General features: G+C 33.0%; 1 protein-coding gene across 1 annotated transcript; it reads left to right on the forward strand.

Moving 5' to 3' along the window:
- Positions 1-3,678: 3,678 nt before the first annotated feature.
- Positions 3,679-17,121, forward strand: LOC131157232 (uncharacterized). Its single transcript, XM_058111218.1, has 4 exons — positions 3,679-4,898; positions 16,172-16,336; positions 16,426-16,477; positions 16,560-17,121. Exons 1-4 carry the CDS (start codon positions 4,630-4,632, stop codon positions 16,647-16,649), a joined length of 576 nt encoding a protein of 191 aa, XP_057967201.1. The 5' UTR covers positions 3,679-4,629; the 3' UTR covers positions 16,650-17,121.
- Positions 17,122-25,978: the final 8,857 nt, after the last annotated feature.

The raw sequence follows: 25,978 nt of genomic DNA on the forward strand, positions 1-25,978 counted from the left end.
TGAATGAGTGAGAGGAAGATGTGGCTAATTATGGGAGAGAGAGAAGCCATAGGAAGGAATCAAAACTTTTTAAACCGAAGGTAAATTGTATAGTTAGTTCTGTGCCCAAGTTTAAATTTTGACATTTATATAGAAGCTTATGGTGTGTGTGAGAATAAAATGGGTTGGGAGCTATATGACGTATGTGTGAATATAAAGATCAATTTCATTTTATTTCATTCCATCCATTTTGGGATGCCAAACATTTAGTCAAGAGTTTGGATCTTAAATTTATAATTGTAAAATTAAACAAAATACAATGTAAAATTTATTTGCTTGTGAATTTGAGACTTGAAACTTACACAAACACAGCCTTGGTACCCTCCCAACTTTCAATCAAAATATAATGTACTTGTTCACTGTTAAACAAGAAGAATTACTTTGTTTCTTTACCCAATCATCTGAACCAGCTCCTGCGGCTGCAAGACTGTATTTTCCTTCAAGTAGTGTTTGGAAAATGTATTTTAAGCCTTAGATTTGAATTCGTGCAGATCTGAAATAACTTTAATGCCCATTTATGTTATGTAATATGCACCAAAATTTGAATTTAAGGCTTAAGATTCATGCTACCAACCGCAAAGCTAAAAGAGTTTTTGCAAATCCAGAGGATTAAGGATGATATTGTAATTTTATTTTGAAAAATATTATACATTCATGAATAATTGCCCAATGAGTAGATCTCCATCTCAATATTTAATCTATTGATGAGGAAAGGGTCGGACAAGAATGCAATGAATGTGGGCGTTACTGTTAGGATCACAGGATGTGACTTGTGAACCCTCCAGAAGAACAAATGATAATAACAACTTCCAAATCATGAAACTTCTTGCGCCAGCTTTACATAGCAGTTTTTGGCAGCCTACTTGGTGGTGAACATCATCATGGCTTTTTCATAGCCTACCTTCTCGCTGACCTTTTGCCAATCTTTTATTATACCTAATGCTTTGTATTCATAAATTCAACAGAAACCATGCAACCGCAATGCCCATATTTTGTTTGATTTCCACAACTCCATGTGAGGGCTTGAACATTTTGAAAAAGATAAAAAAACAGAACACCATGTTCATACTTGCACCCTGTTTTAAAGTAATAACCTTGGAGCAAATGGTTCCAAAACTATTATTAAAGCTGAAATATGGTTTGGGGATTTTAATTTGTTGTTGCTTCTGTTTTGAACAGTGAGCTTATTGCGATTGGACCTGTGTTTTTGAATTTTAGTTGACTAAGCATTTTACTCATAGTCTAGTTGGTGAAATTGCTCCTCCACACTATTTTGTCATGGAATTGCAGTCGTATTCTCTCTCTCTCTCTCTCCTATACTCTTTTACATTTAGTGAAAATGGGAGAGCTGATGATGTCTAAAGATAAAGATTGATTGTGCGCAACAAATTATATTTATACTAGGAGTAAGATATGCCTGGTAGTGCAACAAATAGAATTTCAAGACTAAATTTAAATGTCAGCAATAATTTTGAACTCATTGGTGCAAGTCATTCAATTAGTGTTATATTTACAATTATAGATTACTTAAAAATTAGAAATAGTTGTAAGTCACTCAACAATTATTTTCAGTAAGAATTGACTATTGAGTGCTTAGAAGTGGATTATTAGGTGGACCACTTTGCACGTATTGCTAGAGAGAGAGAGAGAGAATGGATGGAACAAGCGAGCAACTAATAATGATATGGGACCACCAAAATTAATTTTAACAATGTATTGCCACATGTCGTAAATTATACCTAATTGCATCAATTAAAAGACTAAAAATCATATTTATGAAAAGTAAAATTATTTTTCATGATTAAATAGGTCTTAAAAATTTCAACTCTTATAATTGTCCCCTTTGTAATTTTAGAACACAATCAGCTACTTTGGTACTTTGAATGATTACTATATATATATAAGTTTTGAAAGATTTTTTAAAGAATATATTGAATAAATATGATAATTAAAAATTATTTATTCTTTCTTTAATAGTAGGGATATAAAGTAAAGTGACTTGCATAAAATAATGTGGTGAGAATAACAACCATTTTATGAAGTCCAGGTTAAAGAATCTATATAAAATGAATAATTATACAAAAAATAAATAAAACTATTCTAATTTGTCTAATAATATCAATCAGTTAAGGACCATTCATAAAATTTATGATAGAAATATTATTAGTCTTAGTTTGGAATATTTTATGAAATTAATTTATTAAATTTCTTATTATAAAAGAAATGAAAGAAATGGAAAAATTTTAAAAATCTTGTGTTCAAAAATAAAAAAATTAATAAAAATTACGTCCAAGATTTGGTTTAAAAGGCAACAGTGTGTGGGAAAGAATCCTCCTCGGTTCGAATAACCGTATCGAATAATCATAGTTTGTTTATTGTGACTTCCCTCAACTAATTGGGGCATGGCTAGAGGAAAACGCTCGTCTAAGGTTGGAATTTCCGATTAAAGAAGAGAAATTTTATTTGAAAAGGAAGGCAGATTCAAAAATATAAATTTATGTACTTATTCTTATTCCGACCGGTTGGTTGCTATGTGAAAATAAACACAACTTGAGATATATTGAGGGTTATTTTCCCTATTTAGAACCTAAAAAATATTAAGGAAATGAAAGAAAAATATCAAGGAGTCCACATTTTCATTTTTGGTCAATATTTTCATTTTTGGTCATCAAGAAAAATGAAAAAGAAAATAAAAAATATCAAATTTATGAACAAAATTTCGATTTCATATATTAATAATATTTAGTTTTTCCCAATCTTAAGTCAAACTTTTATTTTTTTATAGTATTTAATAGACAAGAAAAATATAAGGAAAAATGAATTTCTTTCTTATTTACCTTTCATTCATTTCCTCAAGTAAAATCTTTGATCCCAACAAAGCGTTAAAAATATTAGATAAGAAAGATGATTCAACTTTGTCTTGTGTCTCACTTTTTTAAATTTATTTTTTGAAAACAGATATTATAAAATTAAAAGATAGTTAGAAGTTATAAAGATTTGTTTAAATATTAAGTAAATGCCCCACTTTTATAAATTTCTTAAGAAGATAATGGGAATTTATAAAGATTTGTGTAAATTTTAAAACTTATTAAATTACTCATAATCATAATTCGTCGCTGTCTGACCTGCAGGTAATGGGTTCAAGGTTCGAGGCATGGAAACAACCTTTTACAAATATATAAGATAAGATTGCGTACTATAAACTATCGTGGTCTGTCATTCCTTAAATCCCGTATACGCGAAAGTTTTATGTATTGAACAATTTTTTTTTATTATATTTATAATTTATAAATATTGTAGTTATAAGATAATTCTTGGGAGTAATTTTGAAAAAATTAATTGAAGAGAAAAAAAAGAGATTGAAAAAAATCACCTAATTTCTCTTTATTAATAATATAGATAGTTATTTCACTCTTACTACTCTATTCCCTTTTCACAAATGATGATAGTCAATTATGTCATGGATCATAAATCTCCAAAAATATTTGCTTTTGAGTCTATATTTCCTTCAAATGTTGAAAAGGCCTTACTTTTAACTTTTTAAAATCAATAGCTTTAAATATGTATCTTAATCTTTATTTATTTATTTTGAAGATCAGCCTTCAAATTAGTTTTTTGAACTATAAATTAACCATTCAATCTTGTCCAAATTGAATTGATAACCAATTAAGAAACATTAATCAATTACACATCTGACTACATAATGATAAACAGTATATTATATGATTCACACACATGCTTTTACACATGAAAATTCGTATGGAAGCTCCAATCACACATTCTTGATTCTCCAGACGTACACGGAAAGAATGCTTCATAAATCCATAATATTTTCCCATTACGAAGAATCCGCATCTGTCTCTCTCGTTCTCGTCTCCCATGAGTAGGCATAGGCCCGCCAACGTTAAAGTGCAAAAGCCCTTCTTTGTTCATTTGTCATTCTGGTTTTCCATTTTTGGGTTTAATTATTATAATTATTGCTCACTCTGTTTTGTTGAAGACTAGAATCGGACAAAAACGAAGAAGAGGCTGCGATGATGTGGGCATCGACGAGATTTCAAATTTGAACTTGGGTTTGAAGAATCGGCGGCATTGGGAATGGGGGCACTGGGGGTGTGGCGAGATGGGTTTGTTCAGAAATTGCCCATTTAGATTTTCAATTCTGAGTTCATGTTATGGGTTTTATTAAAGATTCGATTTTCGACCTGGGTTTTTGGAGATTGGAAAGAATTGTTGATCGGAGTTGATTTTTGCTCGTTTTGAATCTTCTCGTTTGATGGGCATGTGGGTTTTTGATTGTTTTTTGTGATTGAACATTGAGTTAATATAGATTCGTTGATTCTGAAAGCTTTCAGTAGGTTACATTGATTTGTTCTTTTTATCAGAGATAAGTGTGAGGAGAATTCTCCGCGCAGGGTTTAGGAGTCAAATTTTTTTTTCAATTTTTGGGTATTGAAGTTCAGTTTTCAGAAGTTGGTTGAGAGATTGGCGAGGTTTTGGTGATTTTGCGGCGGCATTCTTTTCGTGTTCCCTTCTTCGTTCAGCTCTGAGTTCTCTTTGTTTAGCTGAGTTAAGTTTTGGTTTGTGAATATGTCTGGCGGCACACCGGTTAGGGGGAAGTTCATGAGGCAGAGGCACAGTCAGGGATATGGATCAAGTTCTGATGATATTGACCTAGACCTTGAGGATGATGCGTCTTCAAGGCCGAGCACCCCAGGGCCTGCGATACCAAAGGCTAGGTCATGGATAGAGGTGATGGAGAATGCCCTATGGATTGCTTCTGCAGTTTTCATTGTCTACTATGGTGATCGACATTCTAATTTATTTTACCTCTTGTGGCATGACGATCGAATTAGAAGGTAATAACAAACTGTAATTTAGGATTTCTCACTTTTGAGTACCATTGTTTATGCCTGATTTTAGGGTTGTTTATTTGTTGTAGTTAGGGGAATATTGAGTATGTTATGGCTGCATTTGGAGCTTAGAAAAATATTCAAGAAAGGAAATGAAAAGTTGAGGAATTCACTTTTTCATGTTTGGTTATCAAGAGGAGTGAGAGGAAAAAAAAAATGCATAGTAAATCAATGAACAAAATTTCTTTCCTACATGTCATTAACCTTTGATTTTTCTTAATTTTCAATAATTTTTTAACAGATTTCATTTGTGTAGTACTAATGTAGAGAAAATATAATACAAAGTTGATGTCCTTCTTACTTTCCCTTTCCTTTCCTCAAATAAAATCATTGATTCAGAACGTTACTGGTTGAAAGTAGAAGCATGATTTGGTTGTTTATTGTTGAATATATATATATATATATATATATATATATATTAAATTGTTAGTAGATCCATGCTCCTTTATTTCATGGTTTGTGATAATCTTTAATAGGGGCAGCAATTTTTGGGGAAAATATTGAATATTTAAAGGAATGGCATAAAAATTTGGAGTTGCAAAATTGTATAAAGATTGCATGGCAAAGATTAGCGTAGGAGATGAATAATTGAGTTCATTGAAGGTTCATTTAGCCATCTCATTTATCACAGGGCATTGAAGGCTTGTTATCCCGAACTGAGACAAGTCTGAATAATGATGCTTCATTTTGAAGTGTGTACTATGCTTGTGAGTGAATAGCGGTTATCAGTTGGAGTTGCTACTTTGTGGTTGTGAAGGGATGCGTGTTGTTTTTTGGTTTTTAGGAATGATACGGGATAAGTGCTAGCTTAGATAGTTTGCATATATAAAAATGATCTATTTATGTTGAGTCTATTTATGTTGATTTAATCATAAATGATCAAATTGCATGAACAAAGAAAAATAGACTATCATACTGCAAAATCTCATTATATAACACGATATGCACTTTCAACTTGGCGATGCGAAATACTACACAAAAATATCACATGATCTTTTTTATATTGGTTTGTGGATTTCTCCTAATATGTGATCTATGTGTTCTTGTGAAAGCTTAGCATTAGTGAATTGAACATATATATCAATGGGAAAATGGTTTATTGACTTAAAAATCATCCATGGAACCCTCACGTGAATTTAGAAGCAAAATGATGAATATTATACACACATGCACGCACACACACACACACACACACACACATGCAGGGAGGGGTTTTCTTAATTAGGGCATGTTAGGTTTTGTTTTGTTTTGTTTTTTTTTTTTGTTTTTTTCCCTCTTGCTTTCAGGATCTCTTAGGTTGCATTTTCTCTTCTTTTTTTTTTTAAAAAAATTTCTTTTTGCTATTAGAATTTTTTTTAACATGTTTCAACAAATAAGACTATTAGAAACCATTCTGTTTCTGCTGAAACCAGTAGCTTAGTCGATAAGATTTGCTTGATGGAAAGTTAGACTTCTTAACATTTTGTAAATTTAAACCATGCTCTCCTTGATGGACCACATTCACACCATCTTTCAATATATTATCATGGTTTTTAACACAAGTGGAATGTTTGGAAATGAAACTATTCAGTTTGGGTTTGGATAAAAAAATATTTTTGAACAGAAAATAGGAAAAAAAATTTTAATAAAAAAGTTATCTTTTCTTAAGAGGAAATTCTTTCTTTCTTTGAGAAACTTGTCCTCTACTATCAGATGGAAGATATTTTCCATTAAAAGTATTTTTCTATTTATTTGTGACACCAAACAAAGGAAAAATGGAAAATTATTTTCCATTTAAATCCATGATATTGCCATGTAAAATGGACTTCACAAAAATTATGAGAATGATTTCAGTTCTAAAATGATATCATCTAAAAATCCTAAAGTGAACTAATTTATTTGGGTGCTGTGAAATGCAAATAGAGGGAATGATTTCAATTTTTATCTTCAAATTTCATTGTAGCTTATGGAATGGACTTTATATTACATTTATTTATTAATTTACCTATTCCTTAATGTGGTAGAGTTTGTTGTGTTCACTAGTGGACGTAATTAGATTTTGAATTTTATTCTATACAAGCAATGTTAGCTACATTAATTTAAAATCTTAGTGATCCTATTAATTAAAATATCATACTTGGCCCCTGAATAATCAGTGCTCATGTGCTAAAGCCTAGGTAAGCTGCCTATTACCCATAAGAAATGTAAGTGTGCGTTATATGTGTGTTTATTATATATATATGTATGTATGTATGTATGTATGTATATGTGTGTAGTATATATATATATTTGGAATTTGGATGTTATAATCATATTTGCATTTCGTAATTGTAAATGTTTTACCTTTTAATGAGTTATTCAAGCCATTTTATATGGAGAAAATGCCTCATCTTGCTTTAAGCGTATTCCTAAAATCATAATCTGCTTAACTTATTTAGCTTCCTTTATTTGATAATGTTGGGTATTTTCAAAATCACCTCTCTTATGGCATCACAATATAGAATTTTAATTCCATGCTGTAAAAAAACTATCAATGGCCAGTTTTTAATTGTTAGATATGATGATGTTTGAGTTCAATTTTCTGAATTTGCCTCTGATTCCCACAGCATCGCATCATGTAGAGTAAAAATACTTCAAGCAGATTGCTCCATGGTAACATGTAAGCACGTGGTTTGAAATTTGTGTTTAAAAGTTGTAGTACGGTGGAATTGATCATGATTCATGAGCATGATTTTATTTTATTTTGGAATCTTTTTTCTGTAATGTTCCATTCATAGTTGTTAGAATCATATAGTTCACGAATCCCAAGACGAGTCTACTCATTTATCAAGGAGCTATGTGAATTGTACCCAAATTGATGTAAATAATTCATTTGATGTAACAGCAGTCAGTTCACATCCCAAAAAAATCATTTTAATGCCTTTTCTATCATGAGGGCATTCTTTTCCATCTGTATGACTGTTTTGTCTTGAAAGACAAGAAAACTGCAATGCTTGGCTTCAAGGATTTTAAATAAACCTGAATTTTGGGCTTTGCCTCTCCGCTCTTGGAGCATAACACTCTTCTTGTTTAAATCAGAGCAAAACGGATCAGAGGAATAAAAGAAATATAGAATTAGAGGAAGAAGAATTAAAAAAAAAAAACTCTATTCCATTGTATATTTTGCAACAACTTACAACCCCTATTTATACTTGTAATTGGGGAACGATGGAGTAAATACAAAATCAATCCTAACTCAATTTCCACGCTCCTTTCTACAATAAGAAGATTTGCTGACTTTTTTCAAAGGAAATATCATGTATTTGGGGCCTCATGTTTGCTCCTTGATTTGTGGTCTTCCTCAACACTTCCCCTCAAGTTGGCATGGATATTTATAACACCCAATTTGCTGAGTAGGTGGTTAAATTATGCAAGTCCAAGAGCTTTGGTAAATAAATCAGTGGGTTGTTGGCTTGTGTGCATATGGATTGTTTGAATGATCCCATTTTGGAGTTTTTCTCGAACCACATGACAATCAATCTCGATATGCTTGGTTCGTTCATGAAACACTGGATTTGAGGCTATATGTATAGTAGCTTTGTTATCACAGTATAGTTTGACTGGTTGAGAATATGTCATTGCAAGATCTGAGAGTAAAGATTTTAACCAAGTGACCTCATAGCATGTAGAGGCCATAGATCTATGCTCTGCTTCAGCTGAGGAGTGAGAAACCATTGTTTGCTTCTTGGTCTTCCGGGAAATGAGTGATTTTCTGAGCAGGATGCAATACCCGGTGACTGATCGTCTAGTGTCCTTGCAGCATGTCCAATCTGCATCACAGTATGCATGGAGTTGGATTTCACTAGAAGCCGACAAGAAAAGCCTCTGGCCTGGAGATTTCTTAATGTACCGCAAGACTCTATGTGCTGCATTCAAGTGTGGTATACATGTCTTCTCCATAAATTGACTGAGTACATGTACTGAAGAGGCTAAGTTTGGTCTTGTGACAACCAAATAAATCAGTCTTCCAACAAGTCATCTATAGGATGAAGGATCTGTAATGAGTTCACCTTCACTCTCGCTGAGTGTGAGGTTTTGTTCCATGGGGAAGTTGCTAGGCTTAGCTCCAAGGAAGCCAGTGTCTTCTAGTATCTTAAGGGCATACTTCCTCTGAGATAGAAATATTCCCTTGGCTGAATGAGCCACTTCAATTCCCAAGAAATACTTGAGAATTCCTAGATCTTTGAGCTTGAAGTGGTCACTTAGAAATTTCTTGACCGCATTGATCTGCTCCAAACTGTTTCCTGCAATGATAATGTCATCCACATATACTAAAATAGCAGTGAAATTGTTCTTATGGGATCGGACGAAAAGTGAGTAATCTGCCTTGGACTCTGAATATTCTGCATCGATAAGGGTGGATGAGAGCTTGGCATACCTTTGCCTCGAGGCTTGTTTAAGACCATAGAGAGACTTAACGAGCTTGCATACTCTAGTCTCCCCTTTTCGTCCAAATCCCGGTGGAAGCTGCATGTATACTTCTTCTTCCAGATCTCCATAGAGGAAAGCGTGTTGACATCAAGCTGATGAAGATGCCAGTTATGCACGGAAGCAAGAGCCAGAATGGTGTGAACAATGGTCGTCTTGGCGACTGGAGCAAATGTCTCGGTATAGTCAATGCTTTTTTGTTGACTGTAACCCTTGGCAACGAGGCGAGCCTTGTATCGTTCAATGGATCCATCTGGATTGTATTTGATCTTATAGACCCATTTACATCTAGCTTGCTTCTTACTAGGAGGGAGAGGAGTGAGGATCCAGGTATTGTTGATGTGAATTCTGGTGTTATCCCAAGAGGGAGGGGGTGAATTGAGTATTTTAAAAACTTAAGTCCTTCAAGTTCTAATTTTGAAAACTATCAATTACAGACTTGCAAGCTACTTACAAGTACCTCAATGTTTTTCAATTATCAACCTAATGAGTGATTTTATCAATCAACCTAATTTACCCAATTACTTTGATGACCTACTATATATTTAAAATATTCACAATATTTAAGCAAATAAGATTACGTGGAAATTAAATAGAAGTAAGGGTAAGAGAGATGCAAACTCGATTTTTATGAGGTTTGACCTACCCTAGCCTACGTCCTCGCCTTGAGTAACCCACTCAAGGATTCCATTAAAAATCACTCCTTTAACTGGGACGAAGTTTCCCTTACAATCTGCTGCTTACAAGAGGCTTAGCCTCCTCCTCAACCCTAGTTCACAACCCAACTCATGAATACAATATAAAGATTACAATTTCTACAAAACATTAAAATGCTTCTAACCAAACTACTGAGTACAATAGAAATTCTAGTACATAATCATATGATAAAACCTGAAGCTCAATAAGTATGTAACAATAAAATCGTTATATGAGTAATGTGATGCTTTCCAAATTTATTTATTTTTAATTAATATCTCTCGAAAAATAATTTCTTATAAATAAAAACTTTGGAGATCTTAGGGTTTGATTTCAACTCACTTTATGCAAGAATAACAAATAAGATCTTTTTAAAAAAAATAGTTTTGAATAATATGCAGATCTAAGTTCTTGCTATCAAATAACCTTGTAGATTAAACTTTTGAATAAAGATATGTTTTTGGATATTACAAAGATTTAAAAACAATAGTTTTTCAAGTATTTTTTGCACCAATAATGTAAAACTCTTTGTATAAAGTTGTAACTTTGAAGTGTTCTCGGCCCTAGATTAAGTTCTAGCCGTTGGATCATTTAGATTACATAAATTCCGTGCTTATCCTCGCCGAGATGCCGTTCAGTGCCGTGACCTTCGTCGACGAATGGGTATGTTCGTTGACGAGGCCATGCGTTCGTCGACGAGAGCACTGTTTGAACTTTTTGGGCTCTCGGTATTTTTTCGTCGACGAGAGAAAACTGTTCATCGCCGAGTGACCTTCATGCGTTCGTTGACGAGGCAATGGGGTTCGTCGACAAGACCTCTAAAATTTTGCCTGTAAAAATTTATTCAACCTAGAACTAAATCAATCCTAAATCAATTTTTCACGCTCCTTTCTACAATAAGAAGATTTGTTGACTTTTCTCAAAAGAAATATCACGTAATTGGGGCCTCATGTTTGCTCCTTGATTTGTGGTCTTCCTCAACACTTATATTATCAAGAAGGAAGTGTTGTTTTGCCCTTGCACTTATTGGCTAGGGTTATTTTTCGTTTTTCAATAATTTTTTCTAGATGCTTTCCCAATTTTTTTTTTGTTGTATCTTAGTCTAAAAATATAAATCCATATTTGTTAAAATATTTCATTTTTCAACTTATTTTATTTGTTGTACATGTATGCATGCCATTTGGAATTGATTCTGGAAGTCTGTACTGAATCTTACAATTCAATTTAAGTTTTAATTCTTGATACCCAAAATTGGGACTTCCATTCAAAATTCGAATTTGTATTTGACAATTTTCACTTCCACTTGTGATCTTTTGAGATTAAAAAACGAAAATTTGTTAATCTGAGGTACACAGCTTGATTATATGGATAACATGTGAGTTCACATTAGGGCAAGGAAGGAGAAGAAATGAAGAGAGAAGTTGCAGTCTAGAGAGAAATAATTCTAACAGACTGGCTACTCATTTTATATACAGTGTACAGATGACAAGATACCCCTGAAATAATAAGATTATAATATCTTACACCTTAAGATGCTGTCACTATAATACTCTCTTGAGCAAGGGTGCATAAAGATCACCTAATCCCTGCTTGGTGTAACCACCCAAGAAAGAAGGTCTAAACAGGCTCTTTGAGAACAAATTGCTTATCTGGTTTCAGGATATCTACAACCTTTACATCGCAGCATCTTTTGTGAAATGATTGTTAACATTGATATATTTTGTCCTCTCATCCAACACAAGATTACCTGCATATGTAGCAACCTTATTGCCACAGAAAATATTCATAGGTTGTCAGAAAAAGTTGAAAAACCCATCATTAGTATTACATGAGAACGCTCAACTAGAGTAACTCAGACACTATGGGCCATAGTTTGCTGTTCGCTTTAGCATCTTGCCACAGTTGTTTGTATCTCTTACTTCTCCAAGTGACTACTTTTCGGCCACAAAGGTTAGTTAGTAGTTAGTGTTCAATAGTTGATCTCCTGTCCTCAATTGAAGTGCCAAAAATCCAACCATCCCATAATATAAAAGCTCCTGTGACAATTGCTCCATCTCTGTATCCATTCCTCAACATGAGAAGATAGGATAGAAACAAAGAATAGAAATGCAACAAAATGAATAGAAGGAAAACTGAGCTAGGGAGGCATATTTAGCTATAGGATAAGTGATTAAGGATTTATTAGTACAAGATCTGTACCGTTTTTTTATAAGCAATGGGCAAATTCAAGTCTAATTGACTGATCTCAGAAACAGAATTTGATGCAATAGATAGTTAGAGAGGTGGCTGGATGGCTGCAGTGCTGTTAGTTCCCCTCTTGCTACTATCTTCAGGTGTTTCTTTGGAGCAGTGATAGCTTTCAGAGGTGTCTTGCAAAGGACTGAGAGTGGGAGCAATGCATCCGGACCAGTAGAATCATTAATAGATGAATAGTTGCTGTGGCAATAATAAGATCATCCGAAGATTATCCAACATTAGAAGAAATAAGGTGTCCTCTCAAAAAAGGCACATTAGCCCTGACATAGCATGTATGAGTCTAAGGATGAACAAAACAGGCACACTCAAAACACACGAGGCACAACAAGAAACAGGAGCATTGGAGTACACAATAGAGAAGGGAAATTTCCCCTTAGGACAGTAGAGGGCATCCTATTAATTAGAAAAAGATCCTGTATGAACAGCATTCCAAAATATTTTTGGAACATGGATGTGAAAAAGAAAGGACTGGGCAATATCAAGTAAATAGCTCTTCGTCCATTCATCAACTGCATTCTTTTGAGGAGTATAGACTCAAGGATTGAATCTGAGTTTGAACAAATTCAAGCATGTTGTCTAAATGAAAAATCTCAATATCAACGCTGAATTGGTTCTTTATTTCATTAGAAAATTGGTTAAAAACATTAAGGAACTCAGAGCATCTTTTAAGACATATAACCAAGTCATATGTTGAAAAACCATTAAAGGATACAAAATGCTGATAAATAGATGAGTTCTTGACACCACAGATTCCAGATTTAGTAATGAACTAATGAAAATAAGGATTTACTACATGGCTGAACGCCAAAGCAAAAGGAAATTTCTATATTTTCATGAGATGAGGATGACCAACGGAAGCATGCAAATAATCCAGAGAAATGCCATGTGAAGAAAATGAAGATTCATGCAAGAAGAAAACAAAGGACTGACACGTCAAACAAAATGACTGTTGCAAGTTTCTACAAAAAATCACAGTTGCTTCACATTGCATACAGTCACAAATAGACAACAACCACCAAGCAAAGCGCAATCCACAGGACACAATGAAACCCTAAGCAATGTTCAATCCAGATAATTATTTTTTATCCAAGAACCGATTGGGTAAAGAGAGAAAAAAGAAGGAAAAAGAGACAAGTAAATAATGGTATAGACAGTGGCATGATAAGTTATGATGAGTGGTAATTGCATACAGTGAACAAACATGAGACTTGAGCATAAAAAAAGTAAGGTAGCTCTGATACAATTTTCGAAAACCTGGGATACAACTTGATTTTCAAGATAACATGTGAATTTATGTTAGGGAAAGAAACAAGAAGAAAGAACAATTTCTTTTTTGTGGCCACTATTGGATCGAGCCTTGGGAGGTAAACTTGGGGATATGCATAACCCCAGCCCCCATATATCGATGTAAAGAAGAAGCACCTAATGCAGAATCGAACCCTAGAGCTTCTATTACTAGGCTTTTTGCAGCCTGCCCATGTCTACTGGTCTACCTCTGGGGCCAAAGAAGAAAGAAGAAACTAAGCAGTTTTAATCCAGGGATGAAGAATTTTCAGAGTCCATGCATCTATTTAATATCATGAAGTAATCCTCCACCCCACCCCCCAAAAAAAAAACAGTAAACAAATTCCCTGCTGCTTAAGCTGCCACCACTTTAATAATTCTATTGGCAATAATGGAAGGTTTCAACCAGAAACATTTCTGAGACTAAAATTCTATTGTTGAGACCTCAATTACAGTGTCTAAGTCGGTGGCTTGGGATTGATTGGAGTTAAGGAACAAGGTGGCAATAAAAAGCGAGCTGAATTTGGTGACAGATGCTATTAACATAAGGGCTATTGAACCATGGAGCATTTTGTATTTTATACATCATATTGGAGAAAGTTTAATTGAATTGAGGATTAAAGTTTTAGGAGGGGGAGGGGTAAGCCTAGAATAACTTGGATTAAGGAATTGAGGATATGACTGCAATATGACTTAAGATGATATAGTGCTAGGGGGTTTTAGCGCAAGTTATTTTTATCACTTATTCGGCGTCAGAGATTGTATAATGATGGAAACAGATTTGTACATCTGACTCACCTAGTTTATAAATCATATTTGAACCTTCTTTAAAGATTCCATTATGTTAGCATCAACCCTGTATTTAGGGAGGATGGAAAGGATATTAATTATCATTTCTAGAGTTGATTGTTGGGGCAGAACCTTTCCTAGATGTGATGTTCTTTTGTTTAATTGTGATTCTTCCCATCTCTTTTTTCTCTTTTAAACAGTTAGAGCAGGACTTCTCTGAACCCTGACAAGCTGCAGGGCATGGGAGTATAATACGTTTTATATAGGGCACTAGGACTTAATTATTTTTCCTTGTTTTAGGTTTAACCATCTTATTTTCTCATTTTCACAGCATCAACATTTTTCAAGCTCTTCAGATGGCTGCTACATTAACACTTCAGAGTATTCCATTAGAGGCATTGCCATTAGAGTACAACACATTTTCTTGTGACTTGTTTGGATGTTTTTCATATATATTCTTTAAAATATTCCATTAGAGTCATTGCCATTAGAGTACAACACATTTTCTTGTGACTTATTTGGATGTTTTTGATATACATTCATACTGCTAACAACTGCACCTTTCTTTTTTGGCATTCTGTGGATGAATTTTTTAGAGAAGTTTCTCTAAGTGACAAGCAGTGATTTAGGAGATTTTGCTTTATTAATCTTATGGTCTTGTTTGGGTTTTTGTCTTTTTCATTTTTTTTTATTCTTCCTCTTCTTTTTGGCTGCTTGGAGAATGCCTTGTCTCTGCTTTTTAATCTTTTCTTTCTTTTCTTTCCCTATGTTCGGGAGAAGCCTTGGACTTGAATTTTTATTGGTTTGGTTAAATTTTTTTGAATTTTGTCCAAGTCTACACAAATCCAAATCCAAGGATCGAAATCCATGCTCCCAAACATAGCATTTGTGAATTCTTTGTCTTTCAAAAGCAATAACAATAACAGTAGGACCTTTTTTTCCCTGAATTTTATGGCCATCTTTGTTGGAAGGCTTAAACTTTGGTTGTCCCATTCCCCACCATACCCTCCTACCACCTGGCCTGGCCCCAGGTGTTGAATTTTATGAAATTTTGGAAATTTTATTTTCTTGATTATTTCTTGAATGGTGGGCCTTGGACCAACAGTAAGGTTGCTCTGTGACTGGTTGATCATGGGTTTGAGTTTAGGGATACAACCTCTCTGCATAAAAGCAGTGCTAAGGCTGTGTATACTGTAATGATCCTCCCCCTAACCTCACAAAGTGGGGAGCCTTGTGGCCTAGGAACGCCTCCTTTTTTTCATTATTATTTCTTGAATGGAAAAATTTAGGATCACAAGGCATAAGCCTCACATCCCAAGACTTACATGCTGTATGCTATTGGTCATTAAATGCTGCCTAACACCTTTAACTTCTCAAACGGTTGTTTCATTTTTCTGGATATTCCTCTCGTTGGCCTGAAACAAACCTTTGGTCGGAGTATCTTTAATCTGTCCAGAGACTTTCATCTGTGATCTGTCCATACAATCCAACAGAAAATCTTATTTTGATAAAACATTTTGCCTCTTCTCCGGAACTTCGATTTTGTTGTGGTTAGCCCAGTCATCCTGAGGTTAATTTAACATTTCATAATGCATATAGTGGTCGTGGTTACATGCATATGGACAGGGAAGTTTGGCATGGATTTTTCCTGTGTATTTGTTCTAGTCTAATAAAAATGAAATTGTGTATTCATTAGTCAGCTTTGTGCTGCTTTTAATTATTTCCCATCTGTTTTGTTTCTCTTGCAGAATACCCTTATACATTGGTTTGCTGGGTGTTGGATTGAATATTGTCATCATCGTATATACACGTATGTTAGAATTGGGTGTCAGGAAGTTTGATGAGAAATGGGAGGTGTCAAGTACATCTATGTTGCCATACATAATGCTACTCGGAGTCATTTCCTTTTGCTTGTAAGAGAAAATTCCATGGCTTTCCTCTTTATTTTTCTTCTTGGTGGTTCAAAACCACTTTTTCGTTTTGCTGAACTTTTTTCTTGCAGATTCGCCTTTGCTTTGTGGCCAATTTGGAGTTTCCTGACCCTTCCTCTTCTGGTAAATCTCAATCATTTTGCTTTCTAGCTGTCCATTGATTTACTTGTTGAAATTACCTAATTATTATCTGCAACTGCTGCAGTTCACACTCTTAATGGCATGCTTGGTTATATTCCCCTATGTGATGATTGGAACGTCCAAGCCACAAGCTGATGTGCTCCGTATAGATTAGGAAGTTTTCCCTTTGGTGGAATAGCAAGTGTGACCATACTGACTTAGGCGAGGAGTTTTTGTGTCAACCATGGATGCGTGCTTGCACCCGACATATTGAAGGCACATATTAAAGTGTCGTTCTTTCTTAGTCAATTGGGGCTTCTGCTATTGTTGCAGCTAACAATGATAAACCTGATTACTTCAACCAGTTAGTTTCTCTTGTCAAGCCAAGGAAAATGACAGCAACCTTACCTCAACAGCGCACCTCAAGAGTATGCCCCTTGAATTTTCTCACTTCAACGACTGGACTAGAGCTTGAAATTATATTGGCCCTTTATTGATCTAATGAAAGTCTAGCATCATTCAGTCAGATGAGCATTTCTTTTTCATTTTGTTTTTGTTTTTCATGTTTCTTTTGATTTTGTATTATGTCGCCTATCTGTCATCTAATCTGATCCATTTATTATCATGGAATCAATTCTTTCTAGGAAGGGGTTGGAGGGTTCTCTTTCCTTTTAGCTAAAATTTAGATGATTCGATAATTTCAAAGCAGTGTCAAAATTCAGCATGAAACTGCTTTTACCCCCCGTTTGGGAGCACTGAAAAAAAGTGCTTATAGCACTTATCACTTAAAATAAGGTAATAAGCACTTTTACAAAAAAGTGGCTTGCACTACAACAAACATTTACTATATAATAAGTGTTTTTTCAGATCCACTTTTGAGAACTATTCAAGTAAATTTTGATAAGCAATTTAAGATGAACTTTTTGATCACTTAATAAGTGAAACTATTTATACGTGGGGTTAATTTTTTAAATATGAGTCATAGTGTCTATTTTATAATTTAAGAAATATATTAGAAGATAATCATATATTATTTTATTATGTATTATAATGAATATTAATTATTGGTGAAACATAATTCAATTTCTGGAATGAAGATGAAAAATTATCTATTAATTTAAACTAATATTTAAAATTAAAAATACTAATTTAATTAATAATATTATTTTAAGATAAATTAATATGATAATCATATGTTATAAATATAAATTAAGAACAAGATTATTATTAATAAAAAAATAATATTATATTATTTTTTCTTGACTAAAATATTTAAATTTTAATTAAAAATAACAGTTAACATAATTATTAACTAAATTATTATTAAAAATTAATCATGTATTATTTTAGTATGCATTATAACTTATTAATTATTAATAAAATATAATTAAATTTTGGAATGAATAACAAAAACCATCTAGGAATTTAAATTAACACTAAATGAACTAAAAATTTTAATTTAATATAAATTAATGTGATAATCAGATGTTATAAATATATATTAATAACAAGATTAAAGTTATTTAAAAAATAATATTATATTATTTTAATTAATAGAAAATATTTAAATTTTAATTATATAAATATTAGTATTTTTATTTAAAATATATTTAAAAATACATGTCAGTTATTATGATTCAATTCTAGATTAAACAAGAACTACTTATTAATTTAAATTAACATTAAATAAAATAAAATTTTAATTTTAATTAATAATATTATTTTTATCATAATTTGATGTGATAGCAATATGTTATAAATATACATTAATAAAAATATTATTATTAATTAAAAATAATAATCTTATATTATATTTTAATAGTAAATATTTATATTTTGATTATAAATAATTAAAATAATTATTAATGAAATTTTCAATTAAAAAAAATTTATAGTTGTAATTGAAAATATATTTAAAAATAATCATATAATATCCTATAATAAAAGTAAGCATTCAAATATTACTTAATTTAAATACAACCAAATACCACTTATAATTTTTAGCATTTTTCCGCACTTAATTGTCAGCATTTTTTCTGAAAATCACTTTTGCATAAGTGGTTTCAAACAGTCCCTTACCAGATCATTGAAAAATATTTAAAAATAAAATAAAAATAAAGTTGATGATTTTAGAAAAGAGAGAGAATTAGTTACTGAGTAATAAAAAACATTCTCAAACAATGTCTTTTAATTTTTTGTTACTACCAACCGAAAGTTGTCCAATTTATCCTTTGATGTTTTCCAATTATTTTTTATAGTTCTAGAATTGAGAATCTTGTAACTACTGTACAACACTGGGGAATGTATGGTTGATCTTTTCTGAAGCTGCTGCGCTGCATCAGGCACTGTCCTCAGGACAGCTGGTGATATGAGAGTATCAGGAGATAAAATTAATGTCACATTTAAGAGTCATTAGCATACATTATCAACTCAGGCTTTCAGTTTTGTTTTGGAGTGTATTGGAGTCGAGTTGAGTTGATACTGTGGGATACTTGAATGTGACTTGTCTCGAAAATGTTGAATTCGAAACATGACTCAAATTCGATTTAGGACAATTGTTGAACTTGAGCTCGATTTGACTACAAGGTCTTAAAAACTCGAGCTCAACTCAATTAAACTTGACTCAATTATAAATTAATATAAAAATAATATAATGTGTGTAATGATATTAAATATATGTATAAAATATATATTTTATGATTTATATAATATACAAAAATAATAAAATTATTAAAGCTTGAGTAGTATTACAAAACTCAAATGCTCATTAAGCCACTCAAGTAGCCCGAGTTCGACTTGAACTTGAGTACAACCGAGTTGAATTGAGTTGCAAAGTCAGTCAAGCCTGAGTAGCTTGCGAGTTGGCTTGATTCACTCACACCTTTAGTTGTATCTGCAACTTGTCTTGTTCAAGTGATAAAAATGGGCTCAAGAAATTTGAAATGAATAAAACAGAATCCTCATGAAAAAAATTATAAAATTAAAATGAAATTTTAAATCCTTGTAAGAATTATGATGGTGTGTAGGGTATGTGATTTATATCCTGAAACCATAGAACATTTGTTCTTTGATTCTCAATTTGTAAGGCAAGCATATATGGCAGCGATGGTTAATTTGAACTCGCAGAGAATCCCCTCCAATTGGTGTGATTGTTTAAACTTTTTAGCTGGTGTGGGGAATAATCTTCAAGAGAAGTACAAACTCTGCTGGACTGCAGGCATATACTACTCATGGAGGGCCAGGAATGATCTATATATTGAAGGGAAGATATTGATCACACGATTTTAGCTTGCCTGATTACTAGTTCATTTAGAGCCAATTAAGATTAAGCTAGAGTTGTTCTTTAATTGTCAAATTCCGAGGCAAGCGTACATGGCAGCAGTGGTTAATTTGATGTTGCAGAGAATTCCCTCCAGTTGGAGTGATTGTTTAATCCTTTTGCTGGTATATAAATAATCTTCAAGAGGAGACGTGCAACAAACTCTGCTGGTCTGATCTATATATGCTGGTCTGATTGTCAAATTCTTGGGCGGGAACTTATACTCTATTGATGAGGGCCAGGAATAGTATTGATCACCCAATTTCGCTGGTTTATCAGTTAGAGCCAGTTTAAACTAAGCTAAAGTTGTGTTATGCTTTAGCTTTGTTTGGTTTAGCCATTTTCTATGTTTGGTAGCATCTTGATGTGGCTGTGTTGTTTTCTTCTTCAAAACCATTTGTACAGATGTTCTGCTTTTTACCAGCTTGGTTTAAGCTATGCACTTATTTCTTACTAAAAAAGGAATTATGATGGTGAAAAACCCATAGCATTGATACTTGATAGTTTGTTTGGTCATGCAATCAAAATGTTGGTTTCAAGTCACTGTTGTGTTGAACACAGCAACAGTCAGGTATCAGGTAGCATTTGCATGCTTCCACCTTTAGTTCCAGAGAAAAATGTTATAAATACCATGACACCTGTGCGTGTGTTTTTGTGTGTGGGTGTGGATTAAGTGTGAGCCCCTTCAGAGACTTTCTGATACCCTACAAAGACCACAACCAAGCATTGTCTCCCTACTTGACAAAGACATGTTTCAGTACATTCTCCCCCAAGTAAAGAAAAAGGTGACAGGAGGAATGATAACACTTATCTTAGTGCTCTGAACAGTGGAACTGCATTATGAGAACCCCCCCCTAAATGTGAATGAAACCAGTGTTTGGCAAACTGAGGCTCTGAAAATGATGGGAGAGGCATCTCTTTTTCATTTATCACTGCAGGATGGAGCACAAAGAGACTATGACAAATTGAGCTGCAGATTAGTTGAACCAACTTACCAGAAACCTCTCATTTGCCGGACACAGGACACTGAAAGACAGTGAAAGACTCGTGGCTTTTTGAGAAACCAATGAGATCGAATGAGTCTGCGTCATCTTAGTGAGCAGTGACCCTTTTCTTTCTGGTTGAAGCACATGGCCTTGCACAATAAGGAGTAAGTGCAGATCATCTCATTGTTGCAAAACAATAAAATCAATTCATTCCATTATATGCTTCAAATGGTAGGAATATATCTGCAAACCATCTTCATTTTTCTTTTGTTTTTTTGCTTTTCTTTTTCATATGCTCTCTTTGTTGACAAGACATGAAGAAAGCATGATTTTGTGTTTTGGATCTGAATGTGATCAGACAATTCACTATAATTTTACATTATATTATATTTAAAATTTAAAGTCACTGACAAGACAGTGAAATCACTTGGTTATTTAGGCTGGAACTATGCAAACTAATGTTATTGTCACATTTCTATTCTTAAAATAGATTAGTTTTAGTAAGTTAGTTGCAATTAGTTACATGAGAAATTATATTATTATTATAAAGTAAATAATAATGTGAAACATTTTATGAGTTCATACTAAGGAATAGATGAAAAATCACTATTCCTACATTTCATCATGTAGAGTCTATTCCTTTCTTATTACATGCTGAATGAAATAATTAGGAATATATAAGGAATGACTATTCTCTTGATTTTCAAAATTTATATCATATTTCATCGTATTTGAAGGAATAATTATTCTACCGAACCAAATGAGCCGTTAAGAGTATTAGTTGAAAGATTATTAGGCTAGATTGTGTAGCTCGATTAAATTTTAAACAATTAATAATATTTTTAGAGTTATTTGGTATTATTGTCAAAAATTATGAGGTTGCTCATTTGTAACTGTTTAGTTGCAGGTTTGAATGAGGAAATAATTTCTCTGCATAAAAATAGGGGTAAGGTTGTGCACAATAATTTTATATTAGTTTTCTTCATTAAAATTACGTTAACCTATAAAAGTTAAAATTAAAATATTTATTTTTGAAGAAAGGTTATTGTACCCATTCTCTTGCTACCATCTTTGGCCCCTTGTAGAAATAGCACTACTCTTCATTTCTTAATTATTTCAACAATATGTAATAACTAATATTAGAAATTGAAAACTAGCATGCAACTATATTTTCATGAATAGTTTTATCATTTTATTGTAACAAAATAAAAAAAATAAATAAAATAGAAATAATACCAAATGGGCACTTAGAATGCTAGTGGCTTTTAAGGGTGGTTATTACTTTAATTAAACCATCTCACAAGTGACCACAATGTAAAGACTTATTTGGTATCATTTTTATCGTCCAATTTTTATTTTTATTTATGTATAATGCAAAAACGGATTATAACAACGCATTTGTATAGGTTGCTAGTTTTCTATTTTTGTTGTTAGTTTTTTGCCTATTTTGAAAAATTGAAAACTAGAGTTTTTGATTTTTAGTATTCTGGTGGCATGTTTTGCCAAAATACCGTGATGTTCAAAATTAACTTTTATGGATAAAATTACTTGCTTTATACATAATCTTTAATTAAAATTTGAACAAAATGATTGTGTGATTTAGAATATTTTTTAAAAAATATCCATAGATTGTTTTTTTTTTTTTTAAAAAAATTTAGTTGTCATGAGCAATAAGATTATTCTTGTAGCACTAAAGTGTAAGTTTTGAAATGTAATAATTTAAGTATAATAACTATAGTAATTTACATTTTTATAATAATGTTTTTATAATTTGTATTCGTATTATTTTTACTATCTTAATCATATTTTTTGTTCAATTTACCAGTTTGTTTTAATTTAAAAATATTAACTAAACAGATTATTGGTTTTGTGTTTCAATTTTTGTTTGCAGTTCTCAACTTTTGTTTTTGATTTTTGTTTTCATACTTTTTGACAATAATACCGAACAACAATTAATGATTTGATTAATTATGTAAAACTTTGACCTATTTTAAGCAATCTAACCAAATACTTTTCCAAATGAGAATTCTTTGAATCATTATAAACCCCCCCCCCCCCCCCTCCAAATTTTTTTTTTTATAAAATTTTAGCAATAATGATTTATGCATGACTAGAAAAGACAAACTCTATTTGTCATGGATCAAACATTTCACTCTTTGAAGAATTGTGCAACACTAGTTGTATATATGTGTTTAACTAATCAGTTGAAAGTAAACGACAAACGCATCACACAAACATGTTCACAAGCATTAAATACAAGATATGCTATAAGTAGTAAAAAGGCATGAAATAAGAACAAGAGTCGAGTGATAAATGGTTGAAAAATGTAATTCATCTTATTACACCTTGATAGGTGAGCATATTTAGCGAAGGATGCAAGTAGGATAAATACATTTACAATAGCTAATAAGTAAAATGATTGATTAATATCACCCTCTCCTAAAGAGTTTTCTATGTGAATTTAACTCTTATCATAAGAAACATCATTATGACCAAGGAGTCACACTTTCTCTTTTCTCTTAAGGCACTTTCCTACTTAAAGAATAGAATTTAACTAATATTTAGATGATATTTATCCCCTTAATGACAAGTGTCACATATAAGCATAAGACCTTGAACAAGTTTAGTATCTCCTTGTGTCATCCTTGTATAGTTGCTTAGAATGTTATGGTGATCGATCAGTTAAGATAGTCACATAAAAAAGAGCTCACCGAGGTAAGGTGAATCATGTGTAGCCCAGTCAACAAAGTAACTAAGTAAAGAATCACCTAGAAGAGATGTAAGATAACATTGCATGTAAGACACAAATCGCCTAAGGGATGGAATCATTTTTCACCCAAGCGATAGAGAACATGAAGTTACTAGGCAGCAATGGTCGCATAAGTCATCAGACGACCTTATCACCCAAGCGATAGAGAACATGAAGTTACTAGCTAGCAATGGTCGCATAAGTCATCAGACGACAATGCTCGCATATGTCATCAGTTGAAGTTTGTCCAAAATATTTGGTAATAATGGTCACCTAACTTGTAACGCCTGGACTCGCCATGTGGGGCCCAGGGTGTACTTAAGTGACGTTTGTATTCCTGATACCATATTCAATATAAATGTAGCGGAAATAAGTGATACATTCCCTAAACACATTACCAGAGTTCTAATTGCTATTATATAGTTGAAAATACTCGTCTCGTTTCCATAGTATAAACAATTCATTAAATAGTAACATCATTAACATAAATCTACAGATATGCATAGAAGACATTCCCTGTGACTAACATCATTTACTTCTCCCATGGTATGGGTTGTGCGGCCCGAAGGCTGGACTAAGCCTGGGTGATCAGTCCAAAACAAAGTCAAAATATTCCTCTACAAGTCCGTCTGCAGGCATCCATAGCCAAGTTGCAGGCCCGATGCCCTTACTTCATCCTCACGTAGGCTATCGGCTGAGACCAACCTACACTTCTATCCAGAACAGTGTGGGCACACTGTAACGACTTGCTTAATAAACTGATTTTTTTTTTATATACTATGATAATCTACATACTCTGATACTATACTGGGATAAACTCAACCATGAACCTAAGCAGCGAGAAGCATAAATCACATAGACATTATCATTTGAACATATATATATATATATATATATATATACACACACACACAATACCACACAATACCAGAGTGCTACATGTTTCCCAAAATATGTACATATATTTGTTCCCCAAAAATACCCTCAACTAATTAGGGTTATACATAAACACTCCCAACATATACTCACTCTCTGACAGGGCACTATAGAAGCCCCTCTATCTGTGAGCTTGATCTGCTCGCCTACTTGGATCACCTGAAAAATAATTCAACACTGGAATGAGCCAACGCTCAGTAAGACGAAATATGCTATTACTAGTGTGTGGAAAATGAGCTACTATATCATGTAATCTATTTTCAAATAAACATGTATAACTGAGTATATAAACAAAGTATAAGTGATAAAATCCACCACCCCTGTTCCTATCACTTAACGTGATAGTATTGGAGTTTATTATTCAAAATACTTCTAGTATAAGTAAGTATGTGCCCTGTTTTTGCAAATCTATACATATTTAATAATAACTAAAAATGTTCCCTATGGCTATCTGTGTGTCACGACTTACCCCCTCATGACAGGATTGTGCGGCCTGTAGGCGAGATTTACCCTGGCTGGCTAATCAGGAATAAATCATTATACTCCATCAGTCGATCTACCCTCCTCAACCCATATCTGGATGGGGAGCTTGACCTTTTCAGGGCCTAGGTGATCAACCTTACCATGTCTTATCTAAATAGGTGGTTGCACACATAAAGTAACATAATATCTGTAGCAATGGTACCGTGCTCTGTAGCTGCAAGTCCAACAGGGTCTGATACTAATAATATATTTCTATATACAACTATCTGAATTACCATGATTCTGAAATAATCGTAATAACCATGATGCTGCATAACTGTACTGTAATCCATACGTTGTAATACTGAGAACTGTATAATCATAACACTGAAATTGCATAATCATAATACTAAAACTGTATAATCATAATACTGATATTTGTGTAATCATGGTACTGAGATTCATAAAATCATGATACTGAAATATCGTAATATCAGAATACTGAAATATCGTAAAACATATATTCATACTATGTTCATATTCACAAGCCACACGATACTGTAATACATAATTTTCATTATTTAATAAACTGTATAATATTTTAAAAATACCTAACATAGCATATTTTCCTTACTTGACTACTAAAAAGCCCCTATGGGATACTAGCCTAACACCCACAGGGCCTCCTATAAAACACCCTGAAAACAATATTTGTCAGAACATAATATCAGTATTTTATCACCTACATCATTTATTTTAACTACCATAAGGCCAAAAATGGGCTAAAATGCCTTGCCCTGAATTTGGGATGAAATCCAACTTGATTCCACCGACGATCTGTCCTAGTAAACTTGAAGAGAACTTTGCCAAAAACATCGTGGTGGCTTCTGATTGTCAATCCGGTGTCTGGCAGGGCCGAAAACGAAGAGATAAGTGAGAGGATCCGTAGGAGAGAGAGAGAGAGCGGCGTGAGAAATGAATAAAAATCCGATTTTTAGCTATTTATAGGGCCAGATTCATCGACGAGAAACGTCACCTCATCGACGAGTCCT

The sequence above is a fragment of the Malania oleifera genome, chromosome 6 (genome assembly GCF_029873635.1).
Source record: "Malania oleifera isolate guangnan ecotype guangnan chromosome 6, ASM2987363v1, whole genome shotgun sequence".
Lineage (NCBI taxonomy): Eukaryota > Viridiplantae > Streptophyta > Magnoliopsida > Santalales > Ximeniaceae > Malania > Malania oleifera.

Bases quoted from the DNA above. Each gene is read 5' to 3' on its own strand.
- LOC131157232 (XM_058111218.1), top strand. From the start codon at position 4,630: ATGTCTGGCGGCACACCGGTTAGGGGGAAGTTCATGAGGCAGAGGCAC. The intron at 4,899-16,171 runs GTAATAACAAAC...TTTCTCTTGCAG, and splicing joins CATGACGATCGAATTAGAAG to AATACCCTTATACATTGGTT. The intron at 16,337-16,425 runs GTAAGAGAAAAT...TTTTTCTTGCAG, and splicing joins GGAGTCATTTCCTTTTGCTT to ATTCGCCTTTGCTTTGTGGC.